Source organism: Anabrus simplex, chromosome 2, assembly GCF_040414725.1.
Source record: "Anabrus simplex isolate iqAnaSimp1 chromosome 2, ASM4041472v1, whole genome shotgun sequence".
In the NCBI taxonomy this organism is placed as follows: domain Eukaryota; kingdom Metazoa; phylum Arthropoda; class Insecta; order Orthoptera; family Tettigoniidae; genus Anabrus; species Anabrus simplex.
In genome coordinates, this window is record NC_090266.1 from 829,126,205 (window position 1) to 829,144,745 (window position 18,541).

General features: G+C 39.9%; 1 protein-coding gene across 1 annotated transcript in view; it reads left to right on the forward strand.

Moving 5' to 3' along the window:
* Positions 1–18,336, forward strand: part of LOC136863702 (protein phosphatase 1E) — a 529,192-nt gene extending 510,856 nt beyond the window's left edge. Inside the window, exon 7 of the mRNA XM_067140060.2 lies at positions 18,167–18,336. Within this exon, the coding sequence (XP_066996161.1) occupies positions 18,167–18,336 (170 nt within the window). The remainder of the gene's footprint in view (positions 1–18,166) is intronic.
* Positions 18,337–18,541: the final 205 nt, after the last annotated feature.

Consider the following 18,541-nt stretch of genomic DNA (forward strand, 5'->3'; position numbering starts at 1 on the left):
CATGGCCGTGTCCATTATTTTCCTAGGTAACCTAGCTTCCTCCATTCATCTCATATGACCCTACCACTTGCTAAGTGAGCAACTGCGATCAAGATGAGACCAAACTGTCATAAACGACCTCTCGGTAATGATAACCTATATTTGTCGAACAGTCCTTCTAAGGACTATGAATTTCAAACACGGAAGATCGGCCCACAGATCAACATCTGCCAGTTTAACATCGAAGGCATTAGTAGAGCCAAGAGTGAGTATTTATCAAGCATTTTACAGAAGCACTCAGTTGACATTGTCGTACTACAGGAAACACACACAGAGAACACTCAACAGTTATTGGTAAGGGGAAAGATACCAGGATTTAAAATGATAGCAGCTCATGACCATGCTAAATATGGAATTGCTACTTACATTAGAAATATCATTTGCAATTACAGTACCCTACCAGTAAGCGATCATCCAACCTATTTCTCCATCTCAGTACAAATAGAAGATATCATGGTAATGAATATTTACAAGCCACCCAATGAAACATGGCCTGATCCTATTCCCATAATACCCTCTCATAATAACATCATCCTTGGCGATTTCAACAGCCACCATACATCTTGGGGCTATAAGCAAGACGATGAAAATGGAACTAAGGTCTCAGAATGGGCTGAAGTAAACAACCTTGCACTGATATATGACCCCAAAGATAAGGGAACGTTTCACTCTGGCCGTTGGAAATGTAACTACACACCAGACCTTTGCTTTGTCTCGCACAGTTTTATGTCACCATCTTGCCGGTTTAGGAGACAAGTGCTCAAAAAATTCCCACACAGCCAGCATGGCCCCATAATCTACCAAATAGGAATTCAGATCCCAGTTATACAATCTACACCCAGACCTTGCTGGAACTTTCAGAAAGCAGACTGGGTTGCTTATGTCAAGACTACTGATGCCAACATCAGATGGATTAAATCTGTCCCAGAGAACTACATGAGGTTTGTTGGCTTAATAAAATCAGCAGCAAAAACATGTATTGCCAGGCTGAGTGGCTCAGACGGTTAAGGCGCTGGCCTTCTAACCCCAACTTGGCAGGTTCGATCCTGGCTCAGTCCGGTGGTATTTGAAGGTGCTCAAATATGACAGCCTCGTGTCGGTAGATTTACTCGCACGTAAAAGAACTCCCGCGGGACTAAATTCCGGCACCTCGGCGTCTCCGAAGACCGTAAAAGTAGTTAGTGGGACGTAAAGCAAATAACATTATTATTATTAAAACATGTATTCCTAGAGGATTCCGTAAAGACTATGTACCGGGATGGAGTGAAGAGTCCAGCAGACTTAGTAAGGAATTTGAAGAAAATAGCAGTCACGAGAAAGCAACAGATTTACTACAATCACTTGATCTTGCTAGAAAAGAGAAGTGGGTAAGGACTGTAAAAGACATGAATTTCACCCATTCTAGCAGAAAAGCATGGTCACTTATTCGAAAATTAGATTCCACATCCATACCACCAAAGCAACATTCCCCAATAAAGGTAGAAGCAATAGCAAATCACCTCGTTTCCACCTCTAAAACAACAAGGAATAAACTGACCACGAAATGGGTTAAAACTGAGCTTAAACAGGCAAAACGAGAAACACAACCGAACGCGACCTATTCACATCACAAGAGGTTGACGAAGGATTAACATCACTCCGAAATGGCAAAGCTGCAGGACTAGATGGAATCTACCCAGAACTACTAAACAGCTGTCGTCCAGCTACAAGCTGCGTTCTTCAGCTCCACACTTCAGTCAGGAAGACTTCCCCCAATCTTCAAAGAAGTCAAAAATTATTGCCCTTCTGAAACTAGGAAAGGATCCAACTCTCCCACAAAGCTATCGACCTATAGCTCTACTCTGCGTCACCTACAAGTTATTAGAAAAACTGATACAAAACCGAATAGCACCAGCTATCGAAGCATTCCTTCCAGTTGAGCAAGCAGGATTTCGACCAGCCCACAGTGGGTAATTTCTAGCATCCAGCCGGCCAAAAATAATATTTTCAACCCTTCTCTTTGGTGCGCATTTTCTGTGAGTCGTGTTTATAAGACTCTTGGGTGCAGTAATTAAGTATTGAAAAGTCGCGCTGTCTGATTATCTAATTTCACTGAAGGCCTAAAGTGACTCTCCTCCGTTAGGGCATCATATTCTGGCGAGGCGAGCGCGCAGTTATTATTATGTGAGGGCTCAGTAAAGACGTCAGAACTAAATGTTTCTTTAGCTTGCAACGTGATTATATTAGATGAAGGTATGTATTTTTATATAGTATGTAGCATTTTCTGAAAATTACTATATTTTTGTCCGAAATATGCACTTAAAATTCAGGTACATGGTGTCCAAGCGCTATCTAATTATACAAATTTGAGCTGACTTTCAAAATGGATTGCCTTTGATTTCCGCAATGAAAGTGTTTTGGACGAGTTATCTATACTTTAATGAATATAAAACTGTGACTTTTTGCTGCGACCAGGCGCGACCATGAGAGTAATTCATTTTTTTCAGAAGCCATGTACTCTGTAACCCGGAGGTCGGTTTTCGAGCTGTTGAGGAACAGCAGGGAATATAAGCGGAACGATGATATTGTGAATGTTGTAATTGAACATTTAGGCTTTGAGGATTGTTCCGAGGATATATCTAAGCCAATAAGGAAATCTATCAGTATTTTGTGTGCTAAAATTCGATCACGCTGGAAAAAAATATAGTAGGAAAAGGGGCAAATTGCTGAAGTACAATAAAAGTTGGTTCGAGCAGAGAATGAGCCTTACAGAAGGACGTGCATCACAACAATTTCAGGATGAGCCTGCCATTAGCCTACTATAGCTCATTCCATGTTAAGAAAACAGTATTGCTCTTATGACAACAGGGTTGCCATATCGAACGGCTCCGCTCAACGCCATCACGGGAAAACGGCGGCACATAAATTCGTGAAATTCGGTATGTAAGTTCAAGACAAAAGGCTGAAGAAACTAAGCTACAAATTACTTTTATGAACTGAAGGGGGCGTGGGGTTTACAGGGGCCACTTTTGGTTTGTACAGAATCAGAGGTAAACTACGGCACCTAAGAAACCTCAGCACTGAAATATAAGGCAAATTGCGAGAGAAAATAGACAAATAATGTTATGGACTTGAGGGGTGGGTAATGTATTTAATTGCATTTAATAAATTTATCCAGACAATAAAAGCTAGAAAACAGACGCAGTAAATAAATACTGCAGATGACTACAAAAGATCACAGTATTAATGTTAAAGAAATAAATCACACACGTAGGCTTATCGCATAACTCTCATTCAACACAATGCATTTAGACACTGACTTAAAGCCCAAAATACACACGCAATAAATAAATAAATACTGTAGATGACTTCACTACAGAAGATCAGGGAGGAAACGCGTCTATTGGTTGAAATCCGAAGCAAAGTGTTGGCAATACCAATGATGGAAACCGCTAGAAGATTCTTTAGAGAGGTTTCCACTTCTGCGGATATTACTGGAGTAGATATAAATTTAATAAACCATGCACGTGCCATCGTAGAAACTCTTTCGTGTGGGTATGCCATTGATAAAGTGACATTTGGCATGTACGCAAAGGAAAATATACAATTGTACTTACAAAAATACAAATTGTACTACATGCCTGTAACTTTGCACAAACTCTTGGGTCATGGCACTGTATTATACCTATTGGACACCTCTCCGAGGAAGACCAAAAATAAAGAAAATAGGAAACCTTCCAGAAAGACACAAATACTGACCTTTTCCATAGGCTGCTTATATTACCGGCTTAGGGAAATCAAGGAGGAGGAAGTTGATTCCGCTTTCACAAGAACTGCTCAACCTACTCTCTGAGCCTCCTGTATCTGGTTCTGCCGAAGGAGATAATGAAAGTGACGATAGCGATTCTGATGTAACTGCATCTAATGAATAAATTGTTTGGCAAGTGTATGTATTCCTGTATCTGTTTTTAAACATTCTAAACAGCATGTCCCACTATTAACATCTATTTAATTTCTTAAAGCTATAACGAAAAATGATTAAAATTACAAAGATTACTAATTCTATTCCTGGCATAGTAATTTGTTCTTTGTACTTGATTGACCACACACCAATAATAGCAGTTACGCACTAAGTTTTATGTAAATCGGTCCATTAGTTTCCGAGATACGATTTTTGTTGCAAGTGACTAATCTCATGTTTTAATCCGTATTGAAATCTGTTGATATGCAATAATAAAGTTTTATTATGAATCCATCTGTTCAATACAATATAATGTTGTTACATTTAAAATAACTTCATTAGTTAAAAAGTTATATATGGGACATGTTTCGCTCCCTTATAGAGCATCATCAGCCAAATCTGAATCTCAAATAATTGTTATTTACGTAAATAAAGACTTAAGAACTATTAGAACATTTTTGACAAACTTAAAACTTATTCTATTAGAAAATCATAAAATATAAAATCTTTGTATACATGGCTTAAATACATGTGCTTAATAGGAAGACACATTAAAATTAGTATATTTAGTACTCTCTCTTCCATAATTTTAATGTATCTTCCTATTAAGCACATGTAATTAAGCCATGTATACAAAGATTTTATATTTTATGATTTTCTAATAGAATAAGTTTTAAGAGTGTCAAAAATGTTCTAATAGTTCTTAAGTCTTTATTTACATAAATAACAATTATTTGAGATTCAGATTTGGCTGATGATGCTCTATAAGGGAGCGAAACATGTCCCATATATAACTTTTTAACTAATGAAGTTATTTTAAATGTAACAACATTATATTGTATTGAACAGGTGGATTCATAATAAAACTTTATTATTGCATACGATTTTTGGCCGGCTAGATTCCTGAAATTATGCACTGTGCGGCCGTGACGGCAGCGACCAAGTACTATCCTTGACCACATATCTGGAGGTTGGTTTTGAGAAGAAATTGAAAAGCGTCTCTGTCTTCTTAGATCTTACAGCTGCATATGACACAGTCTGGAGGGAAGGTCTTATGCTTAAACTGATTAAAGATGTTCCTTGCTTAAAAATTACTACACTAATTGACAGAATGTTAAGCAACCAACTATTTCAAGTTCACTCAGAACACAACAGAAGCAAATTCCACAAAGTCAGCAATGGTCTGCCTCAAGGGTCGGTTCTATCTCCTACTCTCTCCAACTTATACATCCACGACCTGCCTGAAACAGTGTCCCGAAAGTTCATATATGCGGACGATATTTGCCTTATAATTCAATGACCCAACTTCGCAGAAGTTGAAACAGTTCTTAACCGAGACCTTGAACTGTTGGATGACTACTTTCAAAGATGGTATCTTCATCCCAACCCACAGAAAACAATGACATCTACATTCCATCTGAACAACGCAGAAGCAAACTGCCATCCAAGGGTATTCTTAAGGGTCATGAACTAGAACACTGTGCCAATCCCAGTTACTTAGGAGTAACATTGGACAGGTTTCTTACGTACAAAAATCACCTGCAGAAAACCGCCAACAAACTAAAAAGTCGTAATGACATTCTCCAAGGACTGGCTGGAACTTCTTGGGGAGCGGATGGAAACACATTAAGGACAACATCTCTGGCCTTGGTCTATTCTGCAGCAGAATACTGCTCTGGTGTCTGGCTTAACAGTGTTCACACACAGCTAGTAGATTCACAACTTTGTCAAACCATGCGGATCATAACTGGTACACTTCGTGCTACACCGACCCAATGGTTACCGGTTCTCAGCAATATACTACCTCCACATATCAGGGGACAGAAGGCCCCTTTTCAGCTATGGACCAGAATGCTGAAGAATGAACATCTACCTGTTCATGAGGATATCAGACAGAAATGTAAACGCCTTAAATCTCGCCAGCCTGCTTGGAAGACTGCCGTGAAGATAACATCCAGCGACTTCAACCCCACCTCTAAATGGTTAACAGAGTGGTCTTTATCCCCACCTCGGGCAGTAGTGGATATTAATAACCCATCCACAAAACTGGCAGGCTTCGATCTTCCACGCTGCACCTGGAGTAGACTAAATCGCATGAGATGTGGAGTAGGTCGAACAGCATCTACTTTACACACCTGAGGCTGGTCAGTTTCTCCATACTGTGATTGTGGGGAGGTTCGACAAACAATGAAACATGTAGTGTAGGAATGTCCACTCCGTGCTTTCACTGGCACCATGGAAGACCTCGACTCAGCAATACCCGAAGCAGTGAAGTGGGTGGCAGGTTTGGACATTCACATTTAGTGAGATGTACATCACTCGCACTCATTGTGTATATACGAACTGTCACAGTTGATAGGTGGATAGTGATGTAAATATATTGTGTTTTCTTCTTGTTCTTTCAAATTTTGTAAATTGCTTTCTTTGACTGTATAGATATAATTTGTAATTACTTTGTACTCATCTTTCACTGGTTGTGTAAATAGTTTATAGGTTGTCATTATTCATCATACGCCAAATAAAATAACCCTACCACTGAAGCCAGTTTGTCCATACAGCTTCATCCATTGAGTTCATTCATAACTTAGGCCTTATTTTCTCATTCCAATTACGATCCTGCCATTGTTCCCACTTGTTTGTGCCAGCAATTATTCTCACAACTTTTGTGTTTGTTACTTCTAAATTATGAATAAGATATCCTTAGTCTACCCAGCTTTCACTCCTATACAGCATTGAATACTTCTGCCTTCTGAAGTTCCTCTCATACACACTCCCCTTGTCCATTACTGATTCCTGGTATGTCCTTCTTGGAACCTGTTTCTGCCTTAAAGTACCTATACATACCCTTCTATTTTTCACTAAAATGTGTATGACTGCCAATTATGCCTGCCATCATGAAAGCCTTAGCTGGGCTTCTTTGCTAGATTCAATTTCCTAGTAAGTTCATTCAATTCCTCCCTACTTCCACAGCCATTTCTTAATCTGTTTCTTTCCAACCTGCACCTCCTTCTTTGCCTCTTTACTTCTCTGTTATTACATAGTGGGTCTTTACCATTCCTTAGCATTTTTAAAGGTATATACCTCTTTTCACATTCCTCAACAATTGCTTTAAACCCATCCCATGGTCTGTTTACATTTTTATGTCCCGTTTTCCACCTATAATATATGATATATTATAAGTTTATGTGCAAATGAACATATTATTGACATATGAATTCGAAACAACTTCTTACATTTCATTATGATTGGAGTTCGTTTTACGGCCTAGCGCATGTTCCCACGTATTTCATATTTGCGTGAATACGTAAGATAGTCTACATATTAGCAAAGTTGTCTGTTTAGAAGACTGTATTTTCTCTTTCTCAGAAGTCTTTTGTGGTAAATAGAGCAATAATTTTACATTTGAGTAAATTTTGACAAAATTTATCAATTAAAATAAAATTTCATAAGAGCTCCCATTTTCATTATTGTAATTATTATTGTTGTTGTTATTATTATTATTATTATTATTATTATTATTATTATTATTATTACTGAAAAATTATTATTTTTATATCGTACTCATTATTGTTGTTGTTTTGTAATTGCAATACACATTTTACATTATCAACATAGGGTAAATATAACAGTTTTTCAGAAAACTGTACTTGCTTATTTATCCGTCAGACCTTTCCTCTATTCGCAAAACATGGTATAATATCTAAACAATTTTAAGATCTCAAGTGATAGTTGGACATGATACAAACAGCAAATATCTCCTACAGGTACAGAGATATAATGTTTTAAAAATCCTTAAAAATGCCCAGTCCCAAACATTTGTTAGGGATATTAAGGCCCAGATTGGAATGGGTTAAAGAATCCCTCATGCCTGTTTTTTGAGCAATATGGTACTGCCTAACAGTCCTACTTTTACGACTTTTCTTTCTATCACATTCATTTTTAACTATGACAAAAACAGCTTTGTGATCGTTAATACCATCTATTACTTTGGTTTCTCTATAGAGCTCATCTGGTTTTACCAACACCACATCCAGAATATTCTTCCCTCTAATTGATTCCGTCACTTTCTGATTCAACTGTCCTTCCCAGATTACCTTATCTGCCATATGTTGATCATGCTTCCTGTCGTTCACATTACCTTCCCAATTGACATTTGGTTTACTGAGGTCACCCGCTACAATCACGTTACTCTCTGTATCGTTCCCCACATAGCTAATTATCTTAACAAATTATTCCAAATCAGCATCTGTGCCACCCTTTCCCGGTCTGTACACTTCAAAAAAACATCAAGTTACCTATTATCTTTAGAAATTAGCCTTACTCCTGGAATTTCATGTTTGTCATCTTTAACTTTTTCGTACCTTACAAATTCTTCTTTCACCAGAATGAATACTCCCCCTCCTAGCATTCCTATCCTATCTCTACGATACACACTCCAGTTCCGTGAGAAAATTTCTGCATCCAATATATCATTTCTCATCCATGACTCAACTCTTATCACAATATCTTGTAAGTTTATTTCTATTAAATTGCTTAATTCTATTCCTTTCTTTACAGTACTTCTACAATTCAACACTAACATTTTTATGTCATCCCTACTTGACTTTCAGGTCCCTGTACCCTTATCACCGCTCCCTAGACCACCCTGTTTCCCTGCATGTACCTCCCTATAACCCTTCTAAACAAATTTCTTAACTTATATGTACCAGTGCGGTTTAAGTGAAGGCCATCTGAGCACAGATCCCTATCTCCTACCCACCCATTAGGATCTAGAAATCTCACTCCCAGTTTCCCCACGTATCCAGTCCATAGTCTCATTTAAATCCCCAATCACCTTCCAGTCAGTATCCCTCCTACACAGTATTTCACTGATAACAATCTCCACTTTCTTAAACTCCACCTTTGCTGCATTTACCAGATCCCACACATCCCCAGCTACATAGGTGCTTTGAAAAGTTCTCAGAATGTACTAGAATTAAGTGTCTTACCTCGGTGGAACTGCTTTTATTTTTCAACATAGTCTCCCTGTAGACTAATGCATTTGATCCAGCGATGTTCCAATGCCTTGATCCCATCTCGAAAATGAGATTCCTCCAGGCCTGCAAAATACCTCTCCAATTTGGCTGTCAGTTCTTCCCTTGTAGAAAATCTCCGTCCACCGAGGAAAATTTTCAGCTTGGGGAATAGATGAAAGTCTGATGCTGCCAAATCAGGTGAATAAGGTGGATGTGGCAACAATTCGTACCCCAGTTCATGAAGTTTTGCCATGGCAATAACACTTGTGTGCGGCAAAGCGTTGTCCTGATGAAAGATGACCTTTTTCCTTGCCAATCCAGGCCTTGTTTCGCGTATCTTTTCCTGTAGTTGGTCTAGGAGGTTTGCATAGTATTGCCCCGTAATTGTTTGGCCAGTAGGAAGATAATCTATCAGCAGAATGCCTTTTGCATCCCAGAAAACTGAGGCCATGACCTTTCCGGCCGAACGCACTGCCTTTGCTTTCTTTGGTGGTGGTGGATCAGCATGTTTCCACTGCTTTGACTGCTGTTTTGTCTCTGGGGTATAATAGTGGACCCAAGTTTCATCTGTAGTCACAAACCGGCGCAAAAGATCTTGTTGGTTGCACTGAAAACGGGCCAGACTTTGTTCGGACATTTCCAATCTGGTGCGTTTATTGTCCAATGTAAGAGCCGCGGCACCCATCCTGCGGATAATTTTTTCATACCCAATTCTTTGGTTAAAATATAATATACCCATTCAGAAGACATCCCTACAGCTTCAGCAATCTCCCGCACTTTCAGTCGACGATCCTCCATGACCATTTTATGCACTTTTGCGATAAATTCTGGGATCGCAACACTTTTTTGGCCGTCCACTACGCGGATCATCATCCAAGCTCTCCCGACCAAATTTAAACTTGCTAGTCCACTTGGCAACAGTTGAAAATGAAGGAGCAGAGTCCCCCAGTGTGTTCTGAAAGTCGCCATGAATTTCCTTTGCTTTCATACCTTTCTTTACAAAGTATTTAATCACTGCTCGAATCTCAGTTTTTTCCATTGTCACAAATCACTACATGGGAACAACAACAAAGAGTCGTCACTACCACACTCCTGCAGCTAGAGCACTGACGCGCCACGTGTTCACTCACAAAGGATGTGTGATTATTGCGCGGGAACCTCGTTGCTCTAGGACTGTCATCTAGCGGTGATTCCGAGAACTTTTCAAACCGTCCTCATATGTTCGTACTATTTAACAGGGACTTGTACTCCTCACCAGCAAATTTAGAGAAGTCTTTCAAGGAGTGAGTTCTGACAGTGTAAGTAACAAAATATTGAAGAAAATTACCTCAGTGTCAAAAGGCAAAGCATCTGCTGCTGACTGGATTCTATTGTGCAAGACGTGATCCCCACAGCGAACACCAACAAGAGAATTTCATAATCTTGCTAGTGGGTTTCGTTAGGTATTCTGTCTACTTTTATTGTCAGCTGCCCCCAAAATTTGTGGTTGCATAACCTGCAGAAAATGCAATTACTTCGTCCATCAATCCATATTTTGTTAAAATTGTTTCAATTTGGATATTGACTGTTTCGTTTGGAACATTGACCATACCCAACATTTTAACTTTCACGCCGTAATCTGGAACATAATAGTGAACCAGTAGTGGAATTATTTTTGTTGCATTGTGATTTAATGCGTCTGCTATTATAGAATTATATTTTTCTTTCTTTAATTCATCAAGCAATCGAGTTGGCCTCGTGGTTAAGGGCATGTAGCTCTGAGCTTGCATTTGGGAGATGGTGGGTTCAAACGCACTGTCGGCAGCCCTTAAGATGTTTTTCGGTGGTTCCCCATTTTCACACCAGATAAATGCTGGGGCTATACCTTAATTAAGGCCACAGCCAATACCTTCCCAGTCCTTGCCCTTTCCTATCCTCGTGTTGCCGAAAACATTTGATGTGTTAGTGTGACATTAAACCACTAGCAAAAAAAAATAATCAGCTATTAATTTTTAGAGGGGCTGCCTGGCCAAGGCGGTAAAGGCGTGCTCGGTTCGCCCGGAAGGACATGGGTTTGAATCCCCATCAGGAAGTCGTAAAATTTAAGAAACAAGATTTCCACTTCCGGAGGTGCATATGGCCCTGAGGTTCACCCAGCCTACACCAAAAATGAGTACCAGCTTAATTCCTGGGGGCAGAGGCGACTGGGTGTAGAGCTAACCACTCTACCCCATCACGTGCCGAGGTTAACATGGTGAAAGCCTTTACCTTCCACTCTTCCAAGGGCCTACATGGCGTGTACGGAAGTGACTTTGTTTTTATTAATTTTAAGGCATGGGGCAAGAGGAAAACGCATTTAACACAAGTACCTCACATTTAGTTCTGGCACAATAACAGGTAGCAAGTTATTACCATCTCGTTGCACTCCTGTCAGGTAAAACAGCCCTATGCAGTGCTCTTGGAATTGTGGAAATACATATTTTTGTATCAATCTTAAATTCTTCGGCTGCTATCAGAAATAAAATTAAAGAATTGAAGGAATATTTTGTGCATTTTGCTTCTTGATTAAAAACCAGTATATTTATGTGTCGTGAAGAATTTTCTCAGGACTACAGGACATTTGTGTGAAAACCAGGCTGTCTGGTCAGCATAGCCAAGGCTCATGGGGTTTGGTTTGGTGATCCGCATTAGTACATCAACATCCAAGGATTTTGCTGGTAGTCTTTGCAGTGGTGTTTTTGAGAAGCATGGACATGGGCTGGACAGATTAGTGAGGATAATACAATAAAAAGTCAGCTCGTAAAAGCATGAATGCTTATTTTTTTTAAAAACCAGGAGCTGATGAAGTTACAGCTGACATGATTAACGCTGCTGGCCCACCAGGAATACATTAGCTGTATAAAGTTCTCAGAACAGTATGGAAGGATAACAAAATACTTGAAGATTTCTTTCTTTAAGAAAGGGAGTAGAAGGAAAAGTGAAAATTACAGAGGCATTACCCTCCTATCACATGACCTCAGAATTATGGAGAAGATCATTGAGCCAGAGTAAGGGATATACTAGAGCCTATCTTAGAAGAGGAACAATATGGGGTGTGATAATGTTCCTAGATCAACTATTTGGAAAAGTCTTAGAAAACTTGGTGTACCGGAGTACCTTATTAGGAAGATCCAAATGCTATATACTAATTGCAAAAGCTGTGCCAGTATTAGAGATGGTCACTCTGAATGGTTCAATATGACCAAAGGAGTACAACAGGGAAGTGCCTTATCACCTCTTCTATTCATAGCAGTCATGGATACCTTTTTAAAGGAACTAAAAGGGAAAGGTAATAAAGATCTTCAGGCTCTGATGTTTACAGACAATGCGGCAATATGGGATGAAACAGAGGAGGGAGTGCAAAATAATCTGAATGCATGGTGTAAGAAGTTTGATGATTATGGAGTGAAATTGAACCCATCAAAAACAGTAGCATTGAAAATCAGCAGACATAATACAGAATACAACATAAAAATACAGGACCACCAAGTTGAAGTAGTACACCAATTCAAATATTTAGGAAGCGTAATGGCTAGTAATAATAGAAAACCAAAAAACCAAACCCCATGGCACTTAATGCCCTTGAAAGGGCCTTGGCTTGCCCAGCAACCGCTGCTCAGCCGGAAGGCCTGCAGATTATGAGGGTTCATGTGGTCAGCATGACGCATCCTCTCAGCTGTTATTCTGGGCTTTCGAGACCGGGGCCGCAAACTCACCGTCAGATAGCTCCTCATTCTAATCACGTAGGCTGAGTGGACCTCGAACCAGCCGTCAGGTGGAGAGAAAAATCCCTGACCTGGCCGGGAATCGAACCCGGGACCTCCGGGCGAGAGGCAGGCACGCTACCTCTACACCACAGGGCTGGCTAGTAATAATAGAGCTAGCTGAGATAGGAATAACAAACAGAGTAACCAAAGGCTCTAACTTTTACAGTATCGTTAGACACCTACTATGGGATAAAAAGGTTCTACAAAGAACAAAAATGATCCTGTACAAGTCATATTTCATTCCCATCCTTACATATTCTCTGGAAACCTGCACACTAACATCAAAGGATTGTAGTAGGATTCAAGCCTATGAAATGAAATTCTTTAGAACTGCCCTCCAAAAGACACGACTTGATCATGTCAAAAATGATGAGATCCGATCTAACCTAGGTCTAAATTAATCTATAGAGAAAAGACTTAGGTCACCTAGACTTAAATAGTTTGGGCATGTTAAACGAATGAATAGCACAAGGTTACCATGTGCTTATTTGGAAAAGAGAACAACAGGTGGAAGACCAAGAAGAAGATGGATGGACCAACTGAGGGAAGACGTGGAGAGAAGAGGATGGAATTGGGAATCTGTCATGGACAACAAAATCTTTTTGAATAGGCAACTTTGGAAGACACTCGTTTACAAACACCCTACCCGGCTCGCTGGAAGGGCAAACCAATGATGATGATGATGATGATAAATACAATAAAAATCTGGTATGGCTATAGCAAGGCAGAGAGTACTAGTAAGCTTAGCTTACCTTCAACTTTTCCATTGTTGCTTGGGGTTGAAAAGAGGAGTACTGTGATAATTTGCACCAAGATACCTAATAGTTTCATCAGGTCTTATTGACGATGTGATTGTATCTGATGTTATCACGTGGTTCATATCGAATCGTACCATGTGCTATAGGTATGCATATGAATGTATTTATATTTACATTCATCCTAATCTCTTCAAATTTGTGTATTGCAGATTTTGTGAGCTTTAAGTCTGCATCTGTATCCTTCGTAGTTGTCACAGTACCATTGTGATGTTATACAATCTCAGTTCAGTTAGTTGATCAAAGTCTTCTAAATATCATTTTGGAGCAAGCTCTTGGAGAATTTGATGTTATAAAAATCTGGAAAGAGTGGTGAACTTCCATGACTCCCCATCCTTTAATCATTTGCTTGGATTTTTGTTGGTTTCTCTCTATTTATGTAGTATTTCCATGTTTCAGTTCTATTATAAGGGTTGATAGTCTTTTAGGTATACCTAGAGGAGACAGGGCATTCTTCAGGCAGTTTTCTCCTATGTTGTCAGATTGCTTTTGCAATGTCCATTGATGCCAATACATCATCGTTCTTTTCAGATATGGCTGAGGAAAGTATTGGTTCTAGGATAGGAGGTGTTAATCTCAGTGTCAAGAGAATAGGTGAAGCCACATTGATATTCACATAATTCTGATGATGATGATGATGATGATGATGAAGTTTTTTGTTTAAAGGGGCCTACACATAATTCTGCCAATATTCATAATCGTTTATCATGAACACATAATTCTTCGGAGGAGAACAGTTCATAATAGATCTCAGTTTGATAGGTCCAAGGTATCTCCACCTTTACATATCAACACAGTTTTAGATGTTTTCAAGCATTCAGGGACAACAGACCTTACTACCGCGGTGTATGCAATGTGCGATATTAAATCATAACATGTATAATTTTTAACTGTACTCCTAACATTTCATCATTGTGTTTGTCTGGCTCCATGGCTAAATGGTTAGCATGCTGGGTTTTGGTCCAAGAGTTCCTGGCTTCAATTCCACGTTGGGTCGGGGATTTACACTTTCATTGGTAAATTCCTTTGATTTGGGGGCTGGATGTGTGCCATCTCCAAAGTTAGAATTCATCATAGATAGGGCCCCATCTTCACAGATGTGCAGGTCACTCATGGACGTCAATTTGGAAGACCTGCAACGGGCATTTCCAGAGACTATACACCGTATGTTATCATTGTGTTGATTCTGAAATTGTCTTTCCATCTCTTCTTAAACAATCCAAATTTTGGGTAAAGGTTGAGTGACAGGCTTTTGAATAGAGAATTGGAAAGGAAGAAGAATTCCATCACGACTTGAATTATTTTTTCCCTGCAGGTTTTGATTTTAGATATTATAATGATGTATGAAAGGGGCTCTCTCTCTCTCTCTCTCTCTCGTATCTTTAACACTCAGTTGTGTGTTTAAGTTGTCTAGTCAAAGTTCCATTCTGGAAGGTCATTCTTTTCTCTGCAAAAATATGTTTTATATCTTTCAGAATTCTATCTATGTATTTAACATGGGTAACATTATCTTTCTAAATTTCAGCAAGAGAAAGTGGAGACATGGACAAACATGAAGACGCAAAGGACAAGGACAGTCCTCACATCTTTGCACATTGCCATCTTCGAATGTAAATATAAGGGCCATTCAAAAAGAAATGAGCCGGAGGCTATAAAATGAAAACCTGTAAGTATTGCCCATCATGTTGAGGCACTTACCCACTGCGACACAAGGTGGTGAATGGCCGTCTCGTAAAATTCTTGGGGCTGCGCTGTGAACCAGTTCCAAACATACTGCTTGATGTCAGTGTCTGAGGTAAATCATTTGCTTCTCAGCCTTCTTTAGCTCACAATGGATTTTTAGGGTGGCGACGACCCTGCATACTTCCACTGGAGACTTTGTCGTTTTGACTCGGGTTCGGAGTGATGACACCATGTCTCGTCTCCAGCGACCACTCGTGACAGGAACTCATTCTCTTCCTTGGCACAGCGCAGCAGATGTTCAAGAGAGAGGTCCATTCGATTTGCTTCCTGTGTTGATTGAATGAGGCACCCATTGGGCACACGTTTAGCAAAATTTCAATCTGTGCTTAATGATGGCGTGAACACTTCTGACCTCTGCGGTAATAGCTGCTACTGTAACTCGCCTGTCTTACATAATTAGGGCATCCACCTGCTGGATAATAGCATTGGTAATGCAGTGTGACATCTGGCTCTATGGCTAAATGGTTAGCATGCTGGCCTTTGGTCACAGGGGTCCCGGGTTTGATTCCCGGCAGGGTCGGTAATGTTAACCACCATTGGTTAATTTCGCTGGCACAGGGGCTGGGTGTATTTATCGTCTTCATCATCATTTCATCCTCATCACGATGCGCAGGTCACCTACGGGCCTTAAGTCAAAAGACCTACACCTGGCGAGCTGAAAATGTCCTCGGACACTACCGGCACTAAGAGCCATACGCCATTTCATTTCATTTCAGTGCAGTGTGGCATTCCAGACCGTGCATCATCGGCCAACAACATGCATCCTTCCCTGAATCACTTGACGCCTTGACCCTTGCAATGGACATGCAGTGGTCTCCGTACATTTGTGCGAATCTTCGATGAATTTTCATTCCCCTCACTCCTTTTGCTGTTAAGAAACGCTCTGCACCCCTGTACTCTTCTTTCGAAGCCTCCATCTCACCATTTTCAGCACGACCGGGTGCAGTGGACAATCAACATGCTCGCTCTGTCGTCACGTGGTGTGCACCCTTGCCCTCCAGCGGTGATTGTAGAACCTCAGCACTGTTATGGGGACCGCACCTTCTTCTGCAGGCAATTGCATTAGGATCCTTTCAGTGGTTTTCATTTTATAGTCTCCAGCTCATTTTGTTTTGAATGCCCCTCATAGTTCTGCTCATCAATTCCAATTCTTCTACAGCCATTTCTTCTCAGCTTCATCAAGAAGGCAGGCATCAACACTATTGACTGAACTTCAGTCCATGTGGAAAGTGTAGGGTAAAAGGAAAGCCAGATAAACATAGGAAAAGGAAAGAGACAAAAGAAGAAGGTGAATAGAGGTGGATAATGGTTTGGAACACAGAACAAACAAAGAAGCAGAAAAGAAACCCAACAGATCAATATTAAGTAATAGAAAGGAAATAAACGGAGTGGCAAATAAGTCATAAATAGAAATATGAAGAATATGTAACAGCACACTCACAATGAGAGGTCAGTGTGGGAAGAGAGAACAAAGACAAACACAGAAACATCAAAAGATGAGGACAACTTTCACATCTTCACACTTCTAGATGTGCTCTCTCTTCGTTCTTCTACATCTGTTTCTTCTCAGATCCCAACAAACTCATTCCTGCTTCCTAGCTCCATCAGGCTATCTTGACCGATCTTTGATCTTGGTGTCCGAAGTGTACGATAAGAAGAAAGCCAGACAAACTCTGGTAAAGGTAAGAGACAAATGATAAAGATGAATGCAGCGGCAAAAGACTAAGAATGCAGAACAAACACCGAAAGAGAAAAGGAACTCAATGGGGTTGAAGAGAAGAGAACCCTCCTATATGAAGAAGTATGTAAAGTTGTGGAAATTGTCGTAATCCTTTTGTGTTTTCATGTTAGCTCCTCTTCCCACAATGATCTATTAGTTTGTTTATCTTTTTATGTGTTCCTCTCGTTTTATAAATATGACTTGACAAATAAAAGTTAGTGAACTATGAAAGGTAAGTGCAATATTCATTAATAAATACCCAATTATTTGGTGATTATTGATGTATGCATTGAGTCTTGCAGTGAAGCTCCTATAGTTTGTGGGATAACACAACAGGATAGGAGCCACTTGGTTGGACAATTCTGAGTAACTTCTTGAGGCCAATTACATATTCCATATTACACAGACTAGAGATCTTCTAAAACTACTAAGCATGCACTACATCATGCTTTGATTATTACAAGTGATCTTAAGTTGAGCACAGTTCTTGAAACACAGAGTGAGGAGTCCTGGCTCTGTATTCCTGAGACTTACCAATAATAGCCAAATGCAACCCTGCATACCTGCTGACTGATTGGAATTTCCTTCAATTGGGTGTTCTCTGACAGTAAGCTACCTATCACTTCAACTCAAGATATAGAGAATTAATTTTCCCACCTTACCCTTGTATTTGTAATTCTGTTAAGCCCAGTATTTTAATTTTCCATGTTTTCCATTTCATTTCTACAACCACTTTCAAAATGTGCACTTTACTGTCTAGTTATACTTGCACAGTAATACAAAGCAAGTTGGCCAGGTGGTTAGGATCGCGCAGCTGTGAGCTAGCATTCAGGAAATGTGGGTTCAAATCCCACCATCGACAGATCTGAAGAAATTTTCCGTGGTTTCATATTTTAACACCAGGCAAATGCAAGGGCTGCTATATCTTACTTAAGGCCTTGGCCACTCACTACCTTCCCAATCCTTTCCCATCCTTCCGTTGCTGAAAATCTTTGAGGTGTTAGTGCGACGCTAAACCAGTAGCAAAAAGAAATTACACTTAATGATATTGGATTGCTTATTGCAAATGAGAAAACTAATCACTGGTTGACTTATGATTTTTCTCATAGGTGATGCTGACTACAAACCTTACGTGACTGCTGAACCTGATGTGAGGGCTGTTGATCTGACTGGAAATGAAGACTTCCTTGTCTTGGCATGTGATGGATTATGGGACTTCGTGACAGAGGAAGAAGCTGTTGCAGCAGTCTATGACCAAGTGCGCCAAAACCCAGGTTAGATTTATAGTTTACGTCACATTTTACAGTTATATTCCATTGCCTTTTTGGGATGGTTCATTTTAGTTAGAAATTTGTACTGCAACATACATGTAAAAGATATAATAATTTATAGGCAGAGATACGGGAGGGCACATGGAACATTATGCTACCTCCAAACAAAATGAGGTCCTAAAAGATAAGTTCGGCTCCCCAGGTGCAGGTCTT